At 63.4% G+C, this 13,990-nt stretch overlaps 1 protein-coding gene across 1 annotated transcript; it reads right to left on the bottom strand.

Moving 5' to 3' along the window:
• Positions 1–436: 436 nt before the first annotated feature.
• LOC102454294 (caspase-1) lies at positions 437–13,051 on the bottom strand. Its single transcript, XM_075905066.2, has 9 exons — positions 12,892–13,051; positions 10,614–10,886; positions 9,861–10,015; positions 7,657–7,830; positions 7,144–7,378; positions 6,905–7,057; positions 5,945–6,054; positions 4,837–4,941; positions 437–3,557 (listed from the first exon to the last, which is right to left on the bottom strand). Exons 1-8 carry the CDS (start codon positions 12,896–12,898, stop codon positions 4,849–4,851), a joined length of 1,200 nt encoding a protein of 399 aa, XP_075761181.2. The 5' UTR covers positions 12,899–13,051; the 3' UTR covers positions 437–3,557; positions 4,837–4,848.
• Positions 13,052–13,990: the final 939 nt, after the last annotated feature.

The raw sequence follows: 13,990 nt of genomic DNA, 5'->3' as shown, positions 1-13,990 counted from the left end.
ATGAGTTTACCAGACAGCAAAATGAAGCAGTGATTTAAATAATCGCCACTTCATTTTCCTCAAATGGCCGCCGCACTGTGCCAATCAGCTGTTTGTCGGCACAGGGCGGTAGTCTAGACGGGGATCAGCCGACCTCCAGCTCCCTTTGTCGTCAGATCCCTTATGCCATTGACGGAGCCATGTCGTCTAGACACACCCACTGAGTTGGCAGCGTCATTCCACAGCTAATGCAGCTCACTGTGAGGAGGGACTTTCTCCCTCCTGTTCAGTATCAATCACCGTTTGTTTGCTTTGCAAGTTAGGAAAATTAAAGTATCATCATAAGAAACAGCTCAAGTTGTTGGGGAAATCATTGATAATGCTGGTCAGGCTTTGCTAGACTTGTGAGACGTCGGAGGAGCGGGGGGGTAGAAGGATGAATATAAACAGTTCACACTTTATGCCGTTGATTTAGCAGGCACTGAATTTAATTTGGTTAGTCAATGTCTAGTGTTCCTTGCTGCAGCCCCTGGCGGGCAGAAATGATGGACTGTGATCACCGTTCAGGTGCTGCAGCAGAAGTGGGTTAAGAGAGGTGGGGATTTACCTGCCAGTTCAGGGCTATTACTGCCATAGCACCAAGTGGGGGCTGCTCCGGAGCCTGCATTGCAGAGGAGGCTGTCCTTGTACCATATCGTTGTCCCTGAGGGAATGGCCTTTCAAGTAAAAATATTCCATATGGAGCCTCATGGTTGTCCTAGTTCCGTTTTGGGAATACAATCAGACCAGGATGGTAGGCATCAAGGGCTTGATTTCTAGGAGGGCTGAGTCCCCACAGCTGAACTTGGATCAACTTACTTATCAGGAGTCCAGGTGGATTTTTCATCACTGACCATTTTTCAGCCAAGACTGGTTGTTTTTCTCAAAACTCTGCTCTAGGAATTGTGTTAGGGCAGGTCTCTGATCTGTGCTTTACAGGAGGACACACTAGAAGATCCCAATAGTCCCTGTTTCCATGGAGTTTATGAAATTACGAGTTGGAGTTCGTAACTGCTGCTTCTTGGCATCTCTGGAAATGAGGGCACAAACGGCCAGAAACAGTCCAGGTGAAGAGGTGTTCACAAGCCCAGAAAACAACTGTTTAAAATGGCCCTGTTGTCTCCAAAAGCCACACAAACTGCCACTCCCTTTCTACACTCATTGCTTTACAAGGACACGGTAAACCCAGCTCTGACATAACCACAGAAGATGAGAAATGGAAATCAGAGAGAGAGAATGCCCAGAGAACAGCGCAATAGCAGGGTAAGGATAGCTCTGGTCCCAGGAGTCACTTAGGTCAAGTCTACACTAGACCAAGAAGGTTGACTTAAGGTGCGCAACTCCAGCTATGCAAAATATGTAGCTGGGGTTGGCTTACCTTAAGCCAAGCCTTGGTCGCGTACACAGCGTGGGAGGCAGATGGGAGCAAACGCTCCCTTCAGCTTCCCTTACTCCCTTGCAAAAGGAGGAGTACTGGATGCCAGCAGGAGCTGCCCTCAGCATTCAATTTAGGAGTCCATACTACTCCCGCCAATCAAATGCCAGAAGATCTGCCTCCGGAGCGTCTATCTTCTGGTAAGCATAGACGTGCCCTTACTCCCTTGCCCCAGCCATAGAAGTAGCTCAGGGTCTGTCTACACTGCCACCCTCGTTCGAACTAGGGTGGCTAATGTCAGCATTCAAACTTGCAAATGAAGCCCAGGATTTAAATATCCCGGGCTTCATTTGCATGTTCCCGGGCGCCACCATTTTAAAATGCCCCATAGTTCGAACTACCTGCCCACAGCTACACGAGGCAGGACTAGGTAGTGTGAATTAAAGCTCCTAATTCAAACGACTGGTACTCCTCCTGCAAGGAGGGTTAGGCATTATGCCAAATTTCATGGGCCACTTGCAGTCTGGGCACTGGAGTCCACCCTGGGCAGAGTGTGCCCCAGGGTTATGGAGAATTATCCCTGAGTAAGGAACAGCCAGTGAGGCTGGGAAATCGCAGGGGCCAGCCTGGCTGCCATCGAGTGGGGATGACTCAGTGAGGTCAGTGTGGCTGTTCTTACAGTGAGTTCAGTTCACATGGTCCCTCCCATTCCGGGGGGGCTGAATCCCAGATGGTATCAGGAGCCAGCTGCTGGCTGCCCTCAGAGTTCAGCAGATGAGTTTTCCCAGAGTTTGCCCGTTAGCACCCAGATCTGAGCAGTGGGTCAGTCTAGCCTGGCTGTGAGCAGCTGCCCTGCAAAGCCCTGCCCAAGACACGGCGCTCCCCTGTGGGCCGTAGCGTGAGTGGGGCGTAGCCCGGGGCTCTTTGGGCTGCTGTACGACTCTGCACGTATGGGACAGGGCACTGGGGAGTTGTGGGAAGGTGGTGGACAGTCAGCCTGCATCCTCATGAGGTACTAGATACGTTCATGGAGGGCAGGTCCATCAGTGCGTATTAGCCAGGCTGGGCAGGGAGGGGTCCCTGGCCTCTGTCTGTCAGGGGCTGGGAATGTGTGATGGGGAGGGATCACTTGGTGATTCCCTGTTCTGTTCACTCCCTCTAGGGCACCTGGCACTGCCCCTGTCTGCAGACCACACACCGGGCTGGGTGGACCTTTGCCATCAGTCAGACCAAAGTGGACAGGCTCCAGGCCCAGTGAAAGCAGCACCACGTGTGAACCCACCCTCAGCTGGGGCAGCCAGCCAGGGAAAGCCCAGGCCAGAGGCTTTGCATGCAGAGGGCAGGGGACAAAAGCCGGGGCTCTTCCCTCTGAAAACCCGCCTGGCAGACTCGTTATTTACCAAGGCGGACGCTGCAGTCAGGGCCGGACTAAGGGGTGGGCTAGCTGGGCGCTAACCTACGGGGGGGCACCGGTCGGGTTAACCCCCGCAGCACTGGCCAGCAGCACCCCTTTCCCCGCGGGCACAGGCCCCTGAACGGTCAGGCAGCCAGCACCGGACGGCCCCGGGCTGCGCACCATCGGCGGTGGCCGGGCCGACTGGGCAGCGCATGCGCCGTGCGTCCGCCCACGCACCCTGGGGGCAGGCCCGCGCATGCGCTGTGCACCCAGAGGTGGGGCCGTGTGCCTCGGGGGTGGCGCCACCCGCCTGGCGCCCAGGGCGCCAAAATGGCTCGGGCCAGCCCTGGCTGCAGAGACTCACTGACCGGCCCACCCGGGGACTCGGAGGGAATGATCAGAGTGCACCCTGATCTCTGGGAGGCCAATGCTATCGGGTCTTGACAGCCGTGGGGCTGCGGGTGTCTCTTGCTGGAAGAGCCAGTTCAGTGCTGGGGGGCTGCCGGTGCAGAGCTCTGAGAAACAATCGGCTTTGTGCTGCAGCCGGGGGGCTGCCTGCTCTGCAGTGTCTGCCAGGCTGCGACTCCGCATTTCAGACAGTCCTTTGGGCGGCCGCAGGAGCCCCGGCACGAGCGGGCGGCACCGCCCCAGGGAAGGGGCTGCTGAGAAGTTGAAGGTACTTGTTCAGAGGAAAGCTACAGGTGGAAGATGCAGGCAGGAGGAGAGATGCTGACTGAGGCTGGGCCCCCAGGAAATGCTCTGCCATATCTGGAGAGGAGAGAGAAGAGTGACAATTAAGGGGCCATTGCCTCTGGTCTCCAGGATCAGAGGGCTGGGGGTGGGGTTAAGAGGACTGGCTGAGGGGAGGAGGTGGGAAGAGTCTACACCGGGGAGCACTGGGTGCCTTCCCCTGCAATGAGCAGTCTGGGAACCTCTCTAATCAGTCAGTGCCGTGCTGGTGATGCTGTGCCCAGAACAGGCTGTGCCAGGAATACCCCCCCGGGATGGAGAGCCAGCTTCCCTGCTCTGTCGTTTGCGGTCTGAGTTTAATGCAACTCGCTGGCTCGCTGCCCCACAACCCGTGTCCACCAGCGGCCCAAGCTCCCACTCAGCAGCCCCACTTCTTGGGGAGGGTCGGCTTCAGGTGGTTTGTCACCAAAGGAATTTTCTACATTTCTCCACCATGAATCTCAACTGTTATTTCTTGCCAAGCCTGGGATCGGCCGTGGGCCCAGCTCCTTCCAATCCGTGTCACCTCCACCTGCTCCCCGCCATTACAGCAGCTAAAAGCAGAGTTCTTCCCACAGCTCACTGCTCTGATCGCTTGCTTTCCTTCCTGACCCTCCCACCAGCCTCCCATCCCCAGGAGCGTCCCAGCCAGCCCAGGGCAAGATCATCACAGCTGAGTGTAAACTCTCCCAGTGGATGATACACAGACATTCTGCACCCGCTTCCTGGTCTCGTCTCAGCAAAGCTATTGTTTGAGATGATCCTCCCCCCACCGGTTCCTGCTCAGCGTCCCAGGGCTCTGGAGCGGGTTACCGAGCTGTGTAAAGTGAATTGCATTGCTGCATGAGGGACTGAAATGACACTCCCCAGATGCCGAGTTTCCCTCTGCTCTTCCTTCCTGGAGAGGTGCAAGTCTCAGGGCAGAATTGTGCTTCGCTAGTGACCTGTGGCTCCCTGGTGCCTCCCTGGAACTAACAGGCCTTTCGGTGCCAGTGTCGTGCTTTGCTTCCAGCACAGAACTGCTCCTGGTTCTGGCTGCTAGAAATTGCCTGTCCAGGCCTTTCCCTTCGAACAGCCACCGTCCACGGGGAGACGAGTTTAGTTTGGTTCAGACCTAGCTGCCTTGAGCCCTAATAACACAAGCGGAGAAGCTGCCTTGAAGTGGAATCTAACACTGCCAGATCTTGGGCAGGCTGGGCCTGAGAACGGAAGGCGACTTCCAGGCCCCGTCTGGACCGGGAGCCCCGTCCCTTACGCAAACGTGCAGTTCCTGGCCCTAGTGGCAGTGTCTGTTGAGACTCCAGAACAAGATACGTACCGTGGGCTTGTCCTAATGGCCGGGGAACAGGTAGAACTTTTTCAGCATGGTAGTTCTCTCTTTTGTGGGCATCTGACGAGGAAAATTTTGAAAGGAGAGCTGGACCTGAGCAGGGAGGAAGGGGAGATCAGTCCCAGTCCCTGGGCTTGGCAGCACTTTGACCACCAAACAAGCAGGGGCCTTGAAGAGCAAAGGAGAGAGTAGGCAGCACCAAGGCAGGTTTCCCCGTGGCCAGGCCGCACCTTTACCTCAGCCACGGGCAACCCCGGCTGGTGAGTGGCCTCTGTCATCTCCGTGGGCCACAGGACTGGAATCGGGCATGACCCCAAAATAAGATGAATACATTGCACTTGATTCTGCTTTGTCCTGCCTTTGCAGCACACAGCGACTCACGGTTACGGGCGCATTCCACTGCCGGCTCCTCTCCCCACGAGCCAGATCTGGCCTGGGAGGCCCGTCTGCCCGCCACTGGGACACGAACACCTGCCCCTGCTGCTGGGCCGGAGCAGCCCCCCGCCTGAGGCAGGCCCCCCCCGCCCTCCGTGGGGCTGGAGGAGCCCCCCGCCTGAGGCAGGCCCCCCCACTGTGGGGCTGGAGGAGCCCCCCGCCTGAGGCAGGCCCCCCCCCGTGGGGCTGGAGGAGCCCCCCGCCTGAGGCAGGCCCCCCTACTGTGGGGCTGAGGCAGGCCCCCCCGTGGGGCCGGAGCAGCCCCCCGCCTGAGGCAGGCCCCCCCCGTGGGGCCAGGGGCCAAACTCTGCTCAGGATGGGGCTTAGCACCCCCCCAGTGGCATTTCCCATCACCTCACTTAGATGGCCCCCCTAACTGTGTGGGCTTTTGGAGGGGCCCATCCTTTGGCCCCCCATCTCCTGAGGCAGGGCACAGGGAGCCTGGTGCCTAGCTCACAACCAGGGGCAGGTGCTTCCAATGTACCCTGTCTTGTGTGGGGCCAATCCCCCGGGGACGAGCGCTGGGCCCCTCTCAGGCAGCCCTGGCGCACGTCCAGAGCCCTCCAGACGCCCGGGGGGAAGGCGAGCAGCCTGGGTCTGGGGCAGCAGCGGGGGTCGCGTTCCCAGGCCCCAGCCGGAAGGGCAGCCCCCGAAGCCCCACCTTTCGGAAGATCTCCTCCAAGGGGAAGCGCCAGGCGTTGGTTTGGAGCTGCTCTATCAGGCATTTGATGAAGACGGAGCCAGTTTTCGGACTTCTCCAGGACACGGTGTCTGTGGGGAGCAAAAGGCTGTTATGTCCCATGGGGCAGGGCGGCCCTGTTCCTCGCGGCTGAGACAGGCCCCAGAGGTGGGGGAAGGGCTCTCACCAAGGCAGAAGTGAAGCAGAGAGGAGGGCAAAGCTGAGGGGTTCTGCAGCAGCCTCACCAGTCCCTGCCCCCACTGCACAGACCCACTCGGCAGCACCCCCCGCCCCCGGGAGCTGGGGCAGAGGAAGGTGATGGGACGGCGGACAGGGAGCCGGGGCGGGATGCAATGGGGCGGACGGACCAGGGAGGCGGCTCTGTCCCTGGGTTCTGGGCGGGCTACAGGCAAAGGGAGGAGCCGGGTGGCCAGAGGAGGCTGGGGCAGCTGTTGGGGGGCTGCCGTGGGAGCTGCAGGAGGGATTGGAAGGCAAAGAAGGATCTTGGCGATGCTGAGGGAGAGGGCGGGGTCGGAAACAGGCCCACAGCCCCACAGGCTGTCGACCACGGTGAAGGGGAAGGGCTCTGGGTTGAGCCGTGCGCAGGGTGACAGGACAGAGCCGGGCGAGAGCTGAGAGCCACCGGGCGGAAAGGGGAGCGGAGTCTTGCGAGCTGGTCCGGGGAGCAAGGGGAAAGGGGCCAAGGGCAGAGCCCTGGGAACCCCTGAGCAGGGCACAGGGCAGCCCCCAACACAGGCTCTGATGTGCAGAGGGGATGGGAGGACAGTGCCTCCAAGCCCAGCGAGTGGCTGGGAGGACGAGGCCCCGAGGGCTGGCCAGGAGGAGGCCGGGGGGCTGGGAGGGACCCCGGGCAGACCGGGGTGTTCAGGGTGCACGTCCCAGCAGAGCCCCAGCCCCAGCCTGCGCCCTGGCAGCAGGTACCTGGCGTTGTGGAGTGGAAGCAGATGAAATCGCTCTCCACGTGGATTTGGTGGGTGGCATCATCTTCCAGCTCTTCGGTGGGCCACGGCGCAGGGCTGGCACCATCTCCAGGGAGCTCTGCGGAGTCGCTCACCCACACGTGTCCCTGGCTCTCTGGGAACACGGGCACCAGTTACACACCAGGCAGCCCCCGGTGCCCTTTCCCGCGAGCCCTTCCACCCGCCTGGCCCAGAGCTCACCCCCCCGGCAGGCCTGGATGATGATCACTTTGGGCTTGCCCAGCAGGGCCTGGCAGCTCTTGTTGTTGAAGGTGCTGTAGATGGTGTCGACGGGAAGGATGTCCGTGGCCCCGCCGTGGCTCTTCGTCCCGCACAGCCCTGCCCGGACGCCATGGGACATGAGCACAAGGAAGGTGCTGTCCGAGGTCTGGTGCTCGTCCCGAGCAGCAAACTGCTTCAGCATTGCCAGCATGTCCTGAGCGCGACACGGGGACAGCAGGGTCAGAGAACAGCCAGAAAGATGCTAGTCCGGGGGCCCCACTGGAGTGGGACTGGGGGCGCAGCAGCTAGCGCCCGCGTGGCCGGAGGGTTTCCCTGGAGACAGTGTTCCCGTCCCTCCTGCCAGCTCCCAGGAGGACCCCACCCCCAAGGCCCTGCCAAGGGGGAACTGAGCCAGGAATGAACCAAGCCAAGGTGGCAGCAGCTTCCCCAGGGGCCGGGGCCAGTCCCTGGTGGCGTGGGGAGATCCTGTACCTGGGCGGGTAAGTTGCAGTAGGTTTCCACCTTGTAGCCCAGCCCCTCTAGAAGCCTCTGCATCCCACTCACGTCCACGTCGGCCCCGCCCCGCCTGGGGAGATGCTCGAACTCTACGTTACAGATGATGAGGGCCAGGCGGGTTCGTGTCGCCTTGTCCCGGATGGGATAGATCTGTAAGAAAGGGAAACTCACTGGGCCGGCCGCGGTGCAGCCCTCACTTTGCGGGCTAGAGCACGTGGCAGGACAGAGCCGTTCGGTGCCCACATCTCTAGGTTAGAGGCCATGTCTCGAACGACCAAGGAACCCCCTTCCGCTTCCCGCCCCTCCGGAGGCAGTGGGGTCTCTGCGGAGGAAGAAGGGCCCCACCAGTACCCTCGCAGGGGGCTGTTGTTGAGGGGAGAGGGTCTGAGTCATCCTGGCCCCAGTCCCCGTCCGAGTCTGTCCACACTAGGGCCACTACAGCCGGGCCCTGGCCGAGCGGGCGAGCTGGGCTCCAGCCGGGTCTCCGTGTCTGCGCAGCGAGGTGGAGCACACGTCAGGAAGCGTTACTGCCACGCAAGCGTCTGGCGGCGTCCGGGGCCTGACTGGGCAGAGGCTGCCGAGAACCCCAGGAAGCGCTGCCTGCCCCCCGGAGCTCCTGTGTTTTTAGGGGCCACTGGCGCATGAGGCCGCTCGTGGGCCGTGTGTACGAAACCAGCCTGCCTGCGTCGCACGGGGCTGGGCGCCACGCAGCCCCTGCAGCGCCCTCACAAGTCACACACAAGCGCAGCTTCCTCTTGGCGACTCAGGTGGTGTAGGAAGGGCTCAGAACCATCTTCCTGCCCGACACTCCGCAGCTGCTCTGGCATCAGGGGCAGCAACCCCGGGGCATCATGCTGCTGCCAGTGCTTCGAGGTAGCTGGCAGGAAGAGGCAGCAAGCAGAGCCTCCGTGCAGCCAAAATCCAACATGATCACATTGCTGAGACCAGCTGCATCTCTGGCTCCACCCGCACAAAGGAGTAGGGCCCGAGGGGGGGGAGACGGGGGACAGGGGGCGCATTTTGTGCAAGGCGCTCTGCTGCACACGGCGTAGGGCTCTGGGGGGGTCAGGGAGGGTGTCGTGCAAGGCGCTCTGCTGCACACGGCGTAGGGCCCTGGGGGGATCAGGGAGGGTGTCGTGCAAGGCGCTCTGCTGTGCACGGCGTAGGGCTCTGGGGGGGTCAGGGAGGGTGTCGTGCAAGGCGCTCTGCTGCGCACGGCGTAGGGCTCTGGGGGGATCAGGGAGGGTGTCGTGCAAGACGCTCTGCTGCGCACGGCGTAGGGCTCTGGGAGGGTCAGGGAGGGTGTCGTGCAAGGCGCTCTGCTGTGCACGGCGTAGGGCTCTGGAGAGGGTCAGGGAGGGTGTCGTGCAAGGCGCTCTGCTGTGCACGGCGTAGGGCTCTGGGGGGGGTCAGGGAGGGTGTCGTGCAAGGCGCTCTGCTGTGCACGGCGTAGGGCTCTGGAGAGGGTCAGGGAGGGTGTCGTGCAAGGCGCTCTACTGTGCACGGCGTAGGGCTCTGGAGGGTCAGGAAGGGTGTCGTGCAAGGCGCTCTGCTACGCACGGCGTAGGGATCTGGGGGGGTCAGGGAGGTGTCGTGCAAGGCGCTCTGCTGCGCACGGCGTAGGGCTCTGGGGGGGTCAGGGAGGGTGTCGTGCAAGGCGCTCTGCTGTGCACGGCGTAGGGCTCTGGGGGGGTCAGGGAGGGTGTCGTGCAAGGCGCTCTGCTGCGCACGGCGTAGGGCTCTGGGGGGGTCAGGGAGGGTGTCGTGCAAGGCGCTCTGCTGCGCATGGCGTAGGGCTCTGGGGGGGTCAGGGAGGGTGTCGTGCAAGGCGCTCTGCTGCGCACGGCATAGGGCTCTGGGGGGGGTCAGGGAGGGTGTTGTGCAAGGCGCTCTGCTGCGCACGGCGTAGGGCTCTGGGGGGGTCAGGGAGGGTGTTGTGCAAGGCGCTCTGCTGCGCACGGCGTAGGGCTCTGGGGGGGTCAGGGAGGGTGTCGTGCAAGGCGCTCTGCTGCGCATGGCGTAGGGCTCTGGGGGGGGTCAGGGAGGGTGTCGTGCAAGGCGCTCTGCTGCGCACGGTCACTGCGGTGCTGGGGGTACAATCTGAGCAGGCCGTGCTGGAGCTCTGGGCTCTCCCCGCACACACCCGGCAGGGGAAGCCCCCCGGGAGCAGGCCAGCCCACCTCCTTTGCTTCCTCCCTCTGGATCCGCTGGACGTCCTCCGGGGGGCAGGGCCGGATCCAGCCCTCGCATGGCGCTGGCTGGGTTTCTGCGGTGGACCCTGGCTCGTTCTCCTGGGGGGCCGGCCCTGGCTGTGGCACTGGAACCCCTGCGGTAGCTGAGAGGAGGCAGTTAGCAGCCGGGAGCTGAATCCCCCGGAGCGGCCCAGGGAGAAACGCAGAACAGCCGGCGTCCCGGAGAGAGGAAGCAGCAGGGCGGGGCTGCCTGCTGGGGGCTGATAGGCAGGGCCAGGCTGTCCGCTGTGGGGAGGATCCCCCGGTCTGTGGAGCCAACACCGTGCCCTGCCCCCGGCTGCCATGTCCGTCTGGGAGCACGGGGTCCCGGGACGGCGCCGGGGTACCCCAGGGGGCAGCTGCTGCCTGGCCCTGCTCCAAGGGGAGAGCTCCCTGCAGGACGCTGGTGGGGCCGTGCCGCACCTCGCTGCTCGTCCTTTGCTGATGCCCAGGGGCAGGAGGGGGCTCTCTCTGGCTCCCTGCTGGGAACCCAGTGCAGACAGTGCCTGCCTTTGCAGAGAGAACGGCTCTGCCATTCTGCAGCGAGTGGGGAACATGGCCCGGGAGCAGCCCGTGCAAGTCGGACGCCTGGAGGGGGAGAGCCCTGCCCGCGGTGGGGCTCCCAAAGGCCAGGGCCCACGTGAGGTGTCCCCTGTGCACTGCCCCACGAGAGCCAAGAACCAACCTTTGTGGCCCACTCACCCGAGGGGGCTGCCAGCCCCAGGTCACTGGCCAGGTGCACGTCTCTGCAGCAGAGGCACCGGATGAAGATCTCGCTGGCTCTGGCTCCCTTTTTCCTCACCCCATCGATCAGACACCTGGCTTGGTCACTCTTCTTGCTGTGGCCTTCCCTCACCTCCTCCACCTCCTCCTCGTTCAGCACCTGCTTCTCCAGCAGGTCGTCCAGGAGGGAGTTGATCACGGCTTTGCTCACGCTCTCCACGAACCTGGTCCGCACGCTGCCGAGCTGCCGATCTGCGAGAGCAGCCTCGTCAGCCCCTGGGCCCTGCCAGCCCACGAGGCATTTGCACCCGGCCACTGGGCAGCTGCTTCACACGGGGGCTCCACGCTGAGGACAGCCACGCCCACTGCACAGCCCTCCACGTACCCCCCTTCCCACACAGCCCCACGCACCCCCGCACGGGGCTGGCCCAGGACACTCTCCTGCAGCCGCACGGCCCTGCCGGTTCCCAGCCTGACGAAAGTCGGGCACCACTGAGCCTGCAGTGGGATCTGCTGCTCACTGCTCAGCTGGGAAGGACTGTTCCAGACCTCCCGGGGCAGCGGTGGGAGCGGCCGTGTCGTGCGCCGTGGAGCTCACCCTCAGCAGCTGGGGTGGTAACAGCCATTTCCCGTCAGGGAAAGAAGCAGCTAAACGCCCTGGGGAGCCAGGGAGCGGCGATGAGAGAAGCGGCCGCCCATGGCAGCGCGTCAGGAAGCCAGCTCTGGAGCGGGAGGGCTGTGGCTGTGCAGGGCAAGGGGCAGGGTGCGCGGCCGATGCACCAGCGAAGCCCCAGACGCAGCCCGGCAACATGCTCCAGGAATCGTGAGGCCTGCACACGGCCAGGGCCTGTCTGCTCCTTCGCAGCAGGGACACTGCTCCCTCTGCTGCCTGCCGGGGGGGCAGGGAGCTGGCCAGGCTCTGCCACGCTCCTGCACCCCGCACACGGCGAGAGCCAGAGGACTGAACCCGCCTCACTGCCACACCTGTGCAGCTGGACCCCACCTAACAGACCCCTCCCACCAGGACCGGCTCTCACTGGCCCAGCGCTGGCCATGGGGCGGGGGGAGGCCGGGACCGGCTCTCACGGGCCCAGCGCTGGCCATGGGGCGGGGGGAGGCCGGGACCGGCTCTCACGGGCCCAGCGCTGGCCATGGGGCGGGGGGAGGCCGGGACCGGCTCTCACGGGCAGTGGGGGGGGGAGTAGGCATCACTACTTTACATGGGGTGTGGATTTTTCACAAGCCAGCCAGGCAGTTATAGCCACTGACGTCCGTAGTGCTGGCCATGCCCCACGCCCTGTGCAGCCAGCACTAGGCCATTGGAAGACGCCTCTCTGCCAGGGAGCAGGCGGGGGAAAGGGGGGGGCTGGACAGAATGGGAGGGGGGCTGGTTCTGGGCAGGATGTGTGGGCAGGACCTGGGGACTGGCCACATGGAGTTGGGGGGAAAGGTGTTAGCCAGCAGGGGGAAAGGTGTTAGCCAGCAAGGGTGGGTGGGAGGGGGTAGCCCCACGCATGGGGGGCAGCAGGGAAAGTAGGCAGGAATGGGGGGTGGGAAAGCGAGGGGGGTAGCCCCAGGCAGGGGGGCAGCAGGGGAAGTGGGCAGGAATGGGGGGCAGGAAAGAGAGGGGGGTAGCCCCAGGCATGGGGGGCAGCAGGGGAAGTGGGCAGGAATGGGGGGCGGGGAAGCAAGGGGGGTAGCCCCAGGCAGGGGGGGCAGCAGGGGAAGTGGGCAGGAATGGGGGGCAGGAAAGAGAGGGGGTAGCCCCAGGCATGGGGGGCAGCAGGGGAAGTGGGCAGGAATGGGGGGCAGGGAAGCGAGGGGGGTAGCTCCAAGCATGGGGGGCAGCAGGGGAAGTGGGCAGGAATGGGGGGCAGGGAAGCGAGGGGGGTAGCTCCAAGCATGGGGGGCAGCAGGGGAAGTGGGCAGGAATGGGGGGTGGGGAAGCAAGGGGGTAGCCCCAGGCAGCAGGGGCAGTAGGGGAAGTGGGCAGGAATGGGGGGCAGGGAAGCGAGGGGGGTAGCCCCAGGCAGCAGGGGCAGTAGGGGAAGTGGGCAGGAATGGGGGGCCAGCGAGGGGGTAGCCCCACGCATGGGGGGCAGCAGGCTAAGTGGGCAGGAATGGGGGGTGGGAAGGAGGCTGGCCCCAGGCAGGGGGAAGGGCAAGAATGGGGGAGAGCCCAGCAGCCCCCCAGCCCAGGCAGGCGCAGGAACTCAAGCCTGCGTCTGCAGGAGGCTGCGCAGGGCCCCTCACTCACCCGCCATCGCTCAGGGCCCGCCCTGCCCGGCCTGCAAGAAAGTGAAAGCGAAGCCTCCCCCCCTGCTCTTCCCCTTCCCGCCAGGCTGGAGCGGGGGGAGGAGCCCGGCTCCATGGACTCTACAGCAGGAGAACTGGAAGGGCCCTCGGGTCGGCCAGGCCAGGCCCCTGCCCTCCCGGCAGGACCCAGCACCGGCCAGGTCTCACCGGTCAGCAGAGGGGATCTCCCTGTGGCAGGGGATCCTGAGGGGTTTGTCTGGGAGGCTGTCAAGTGCCGACATTTCACTGCCGCGCTGCTCCGCCTTGGTACCCTGGAGCTGCCCCTCGCCTCCGGAACCTCTTTCTTGCTGTGCAGGGCACGGGAAGAAGAGGAAGGGGGGTGCTGATGTCAGGGTGCCCCTCCCTCCACCCTGCACCCCATCTCCACAGAGCAGAGGGGGGCAGGGCTGCTTTTGGGAGCGGTGCAGAGCCAGGGTAGGGTGAGCCTGCCTTTGCCCCCTGCAGCACCCAGAAGCTGCCTGTGGTAAGTGGTGCCCAGCTGGAGCCCGCATTCTGAACACTAGCCCCAGTTCTGAATCCCTCCTGCCCCCCAAACCTCTGCCCCCAGCCTGATAAAAGTGAGTGAGGATGCAGAGGGGAGGGAACGAGCAGCAGCGGGGCCGGAGGAGCAGGAAGGAGGCAGGGGAGGGTCTTTGGCGTTGAGGTAGATCCTGGATTGCACTTACATTCAAAGAGTGATCTTGTGCTTAAAAAGATTGGAGCCCCCTGGCCTGGACCATCCCCTACAGGTGTGTGTCCAGCCTGCTCTTAAATATCCCAAGGGATGGAGATTCCACAGCCCCCTGGCGATTTACTCGTGTGTCACCCCCGACAGGCAGGGCGTTTTTCCTTGTGTCCAGCCCGACCCTCCCTTCCTGCAATGCTGAGACAAGGGCACTGGGCTCTCCCCAGCCCTGGATGCACTCTGGGCAGCCCCCCCCCCCCAACCTGGCTCCTTGCCTGTGCACCTGCAGCACCAGGGCCACGCCTCCCCATGAAGCAAAGCCACATTTAGAGAGGGGAGAGGGAACGGCACCAGGCTCATCCAGCATCCTCTGGCT

This window comes from Pelodiscus sinensis, chromosome 21, assembly GCF_052426305.1.
Source record: "Pelodiscus sinensis isolate ZL-2025 chromosome 21, ASM5242630v1, whole genome shotgun sequence".
Lineage (NCBI taxonomy): Eukaryota > Metazoa > Chordata > Testudines > Trionychidae > Pelodiscus > Pelodiscus sinensis.
This window is presented reverse-complemented; position numbering and strand designations above follow the sequence as displayed.

Coding starts and splice junctions, on each gene's coding strand:
- LOC102454294 (XM_075905066.2), bottom strand. Junction 10,016..10,613: donor GGGGCTGGCAGCCCCCTCGG/GTGAGTGGGCCA, acceptor GCCTCCTCTCAG/CTACCGCAGGGGTTCCAGTG. Junction 4,942..5,944: donor TGGAGGAGATCTTCCGAAAG/GTGGGGCTTCGG, acceptor CTCCCTGCTCAG/GTCCAGCTCTCCTTTCAAAA.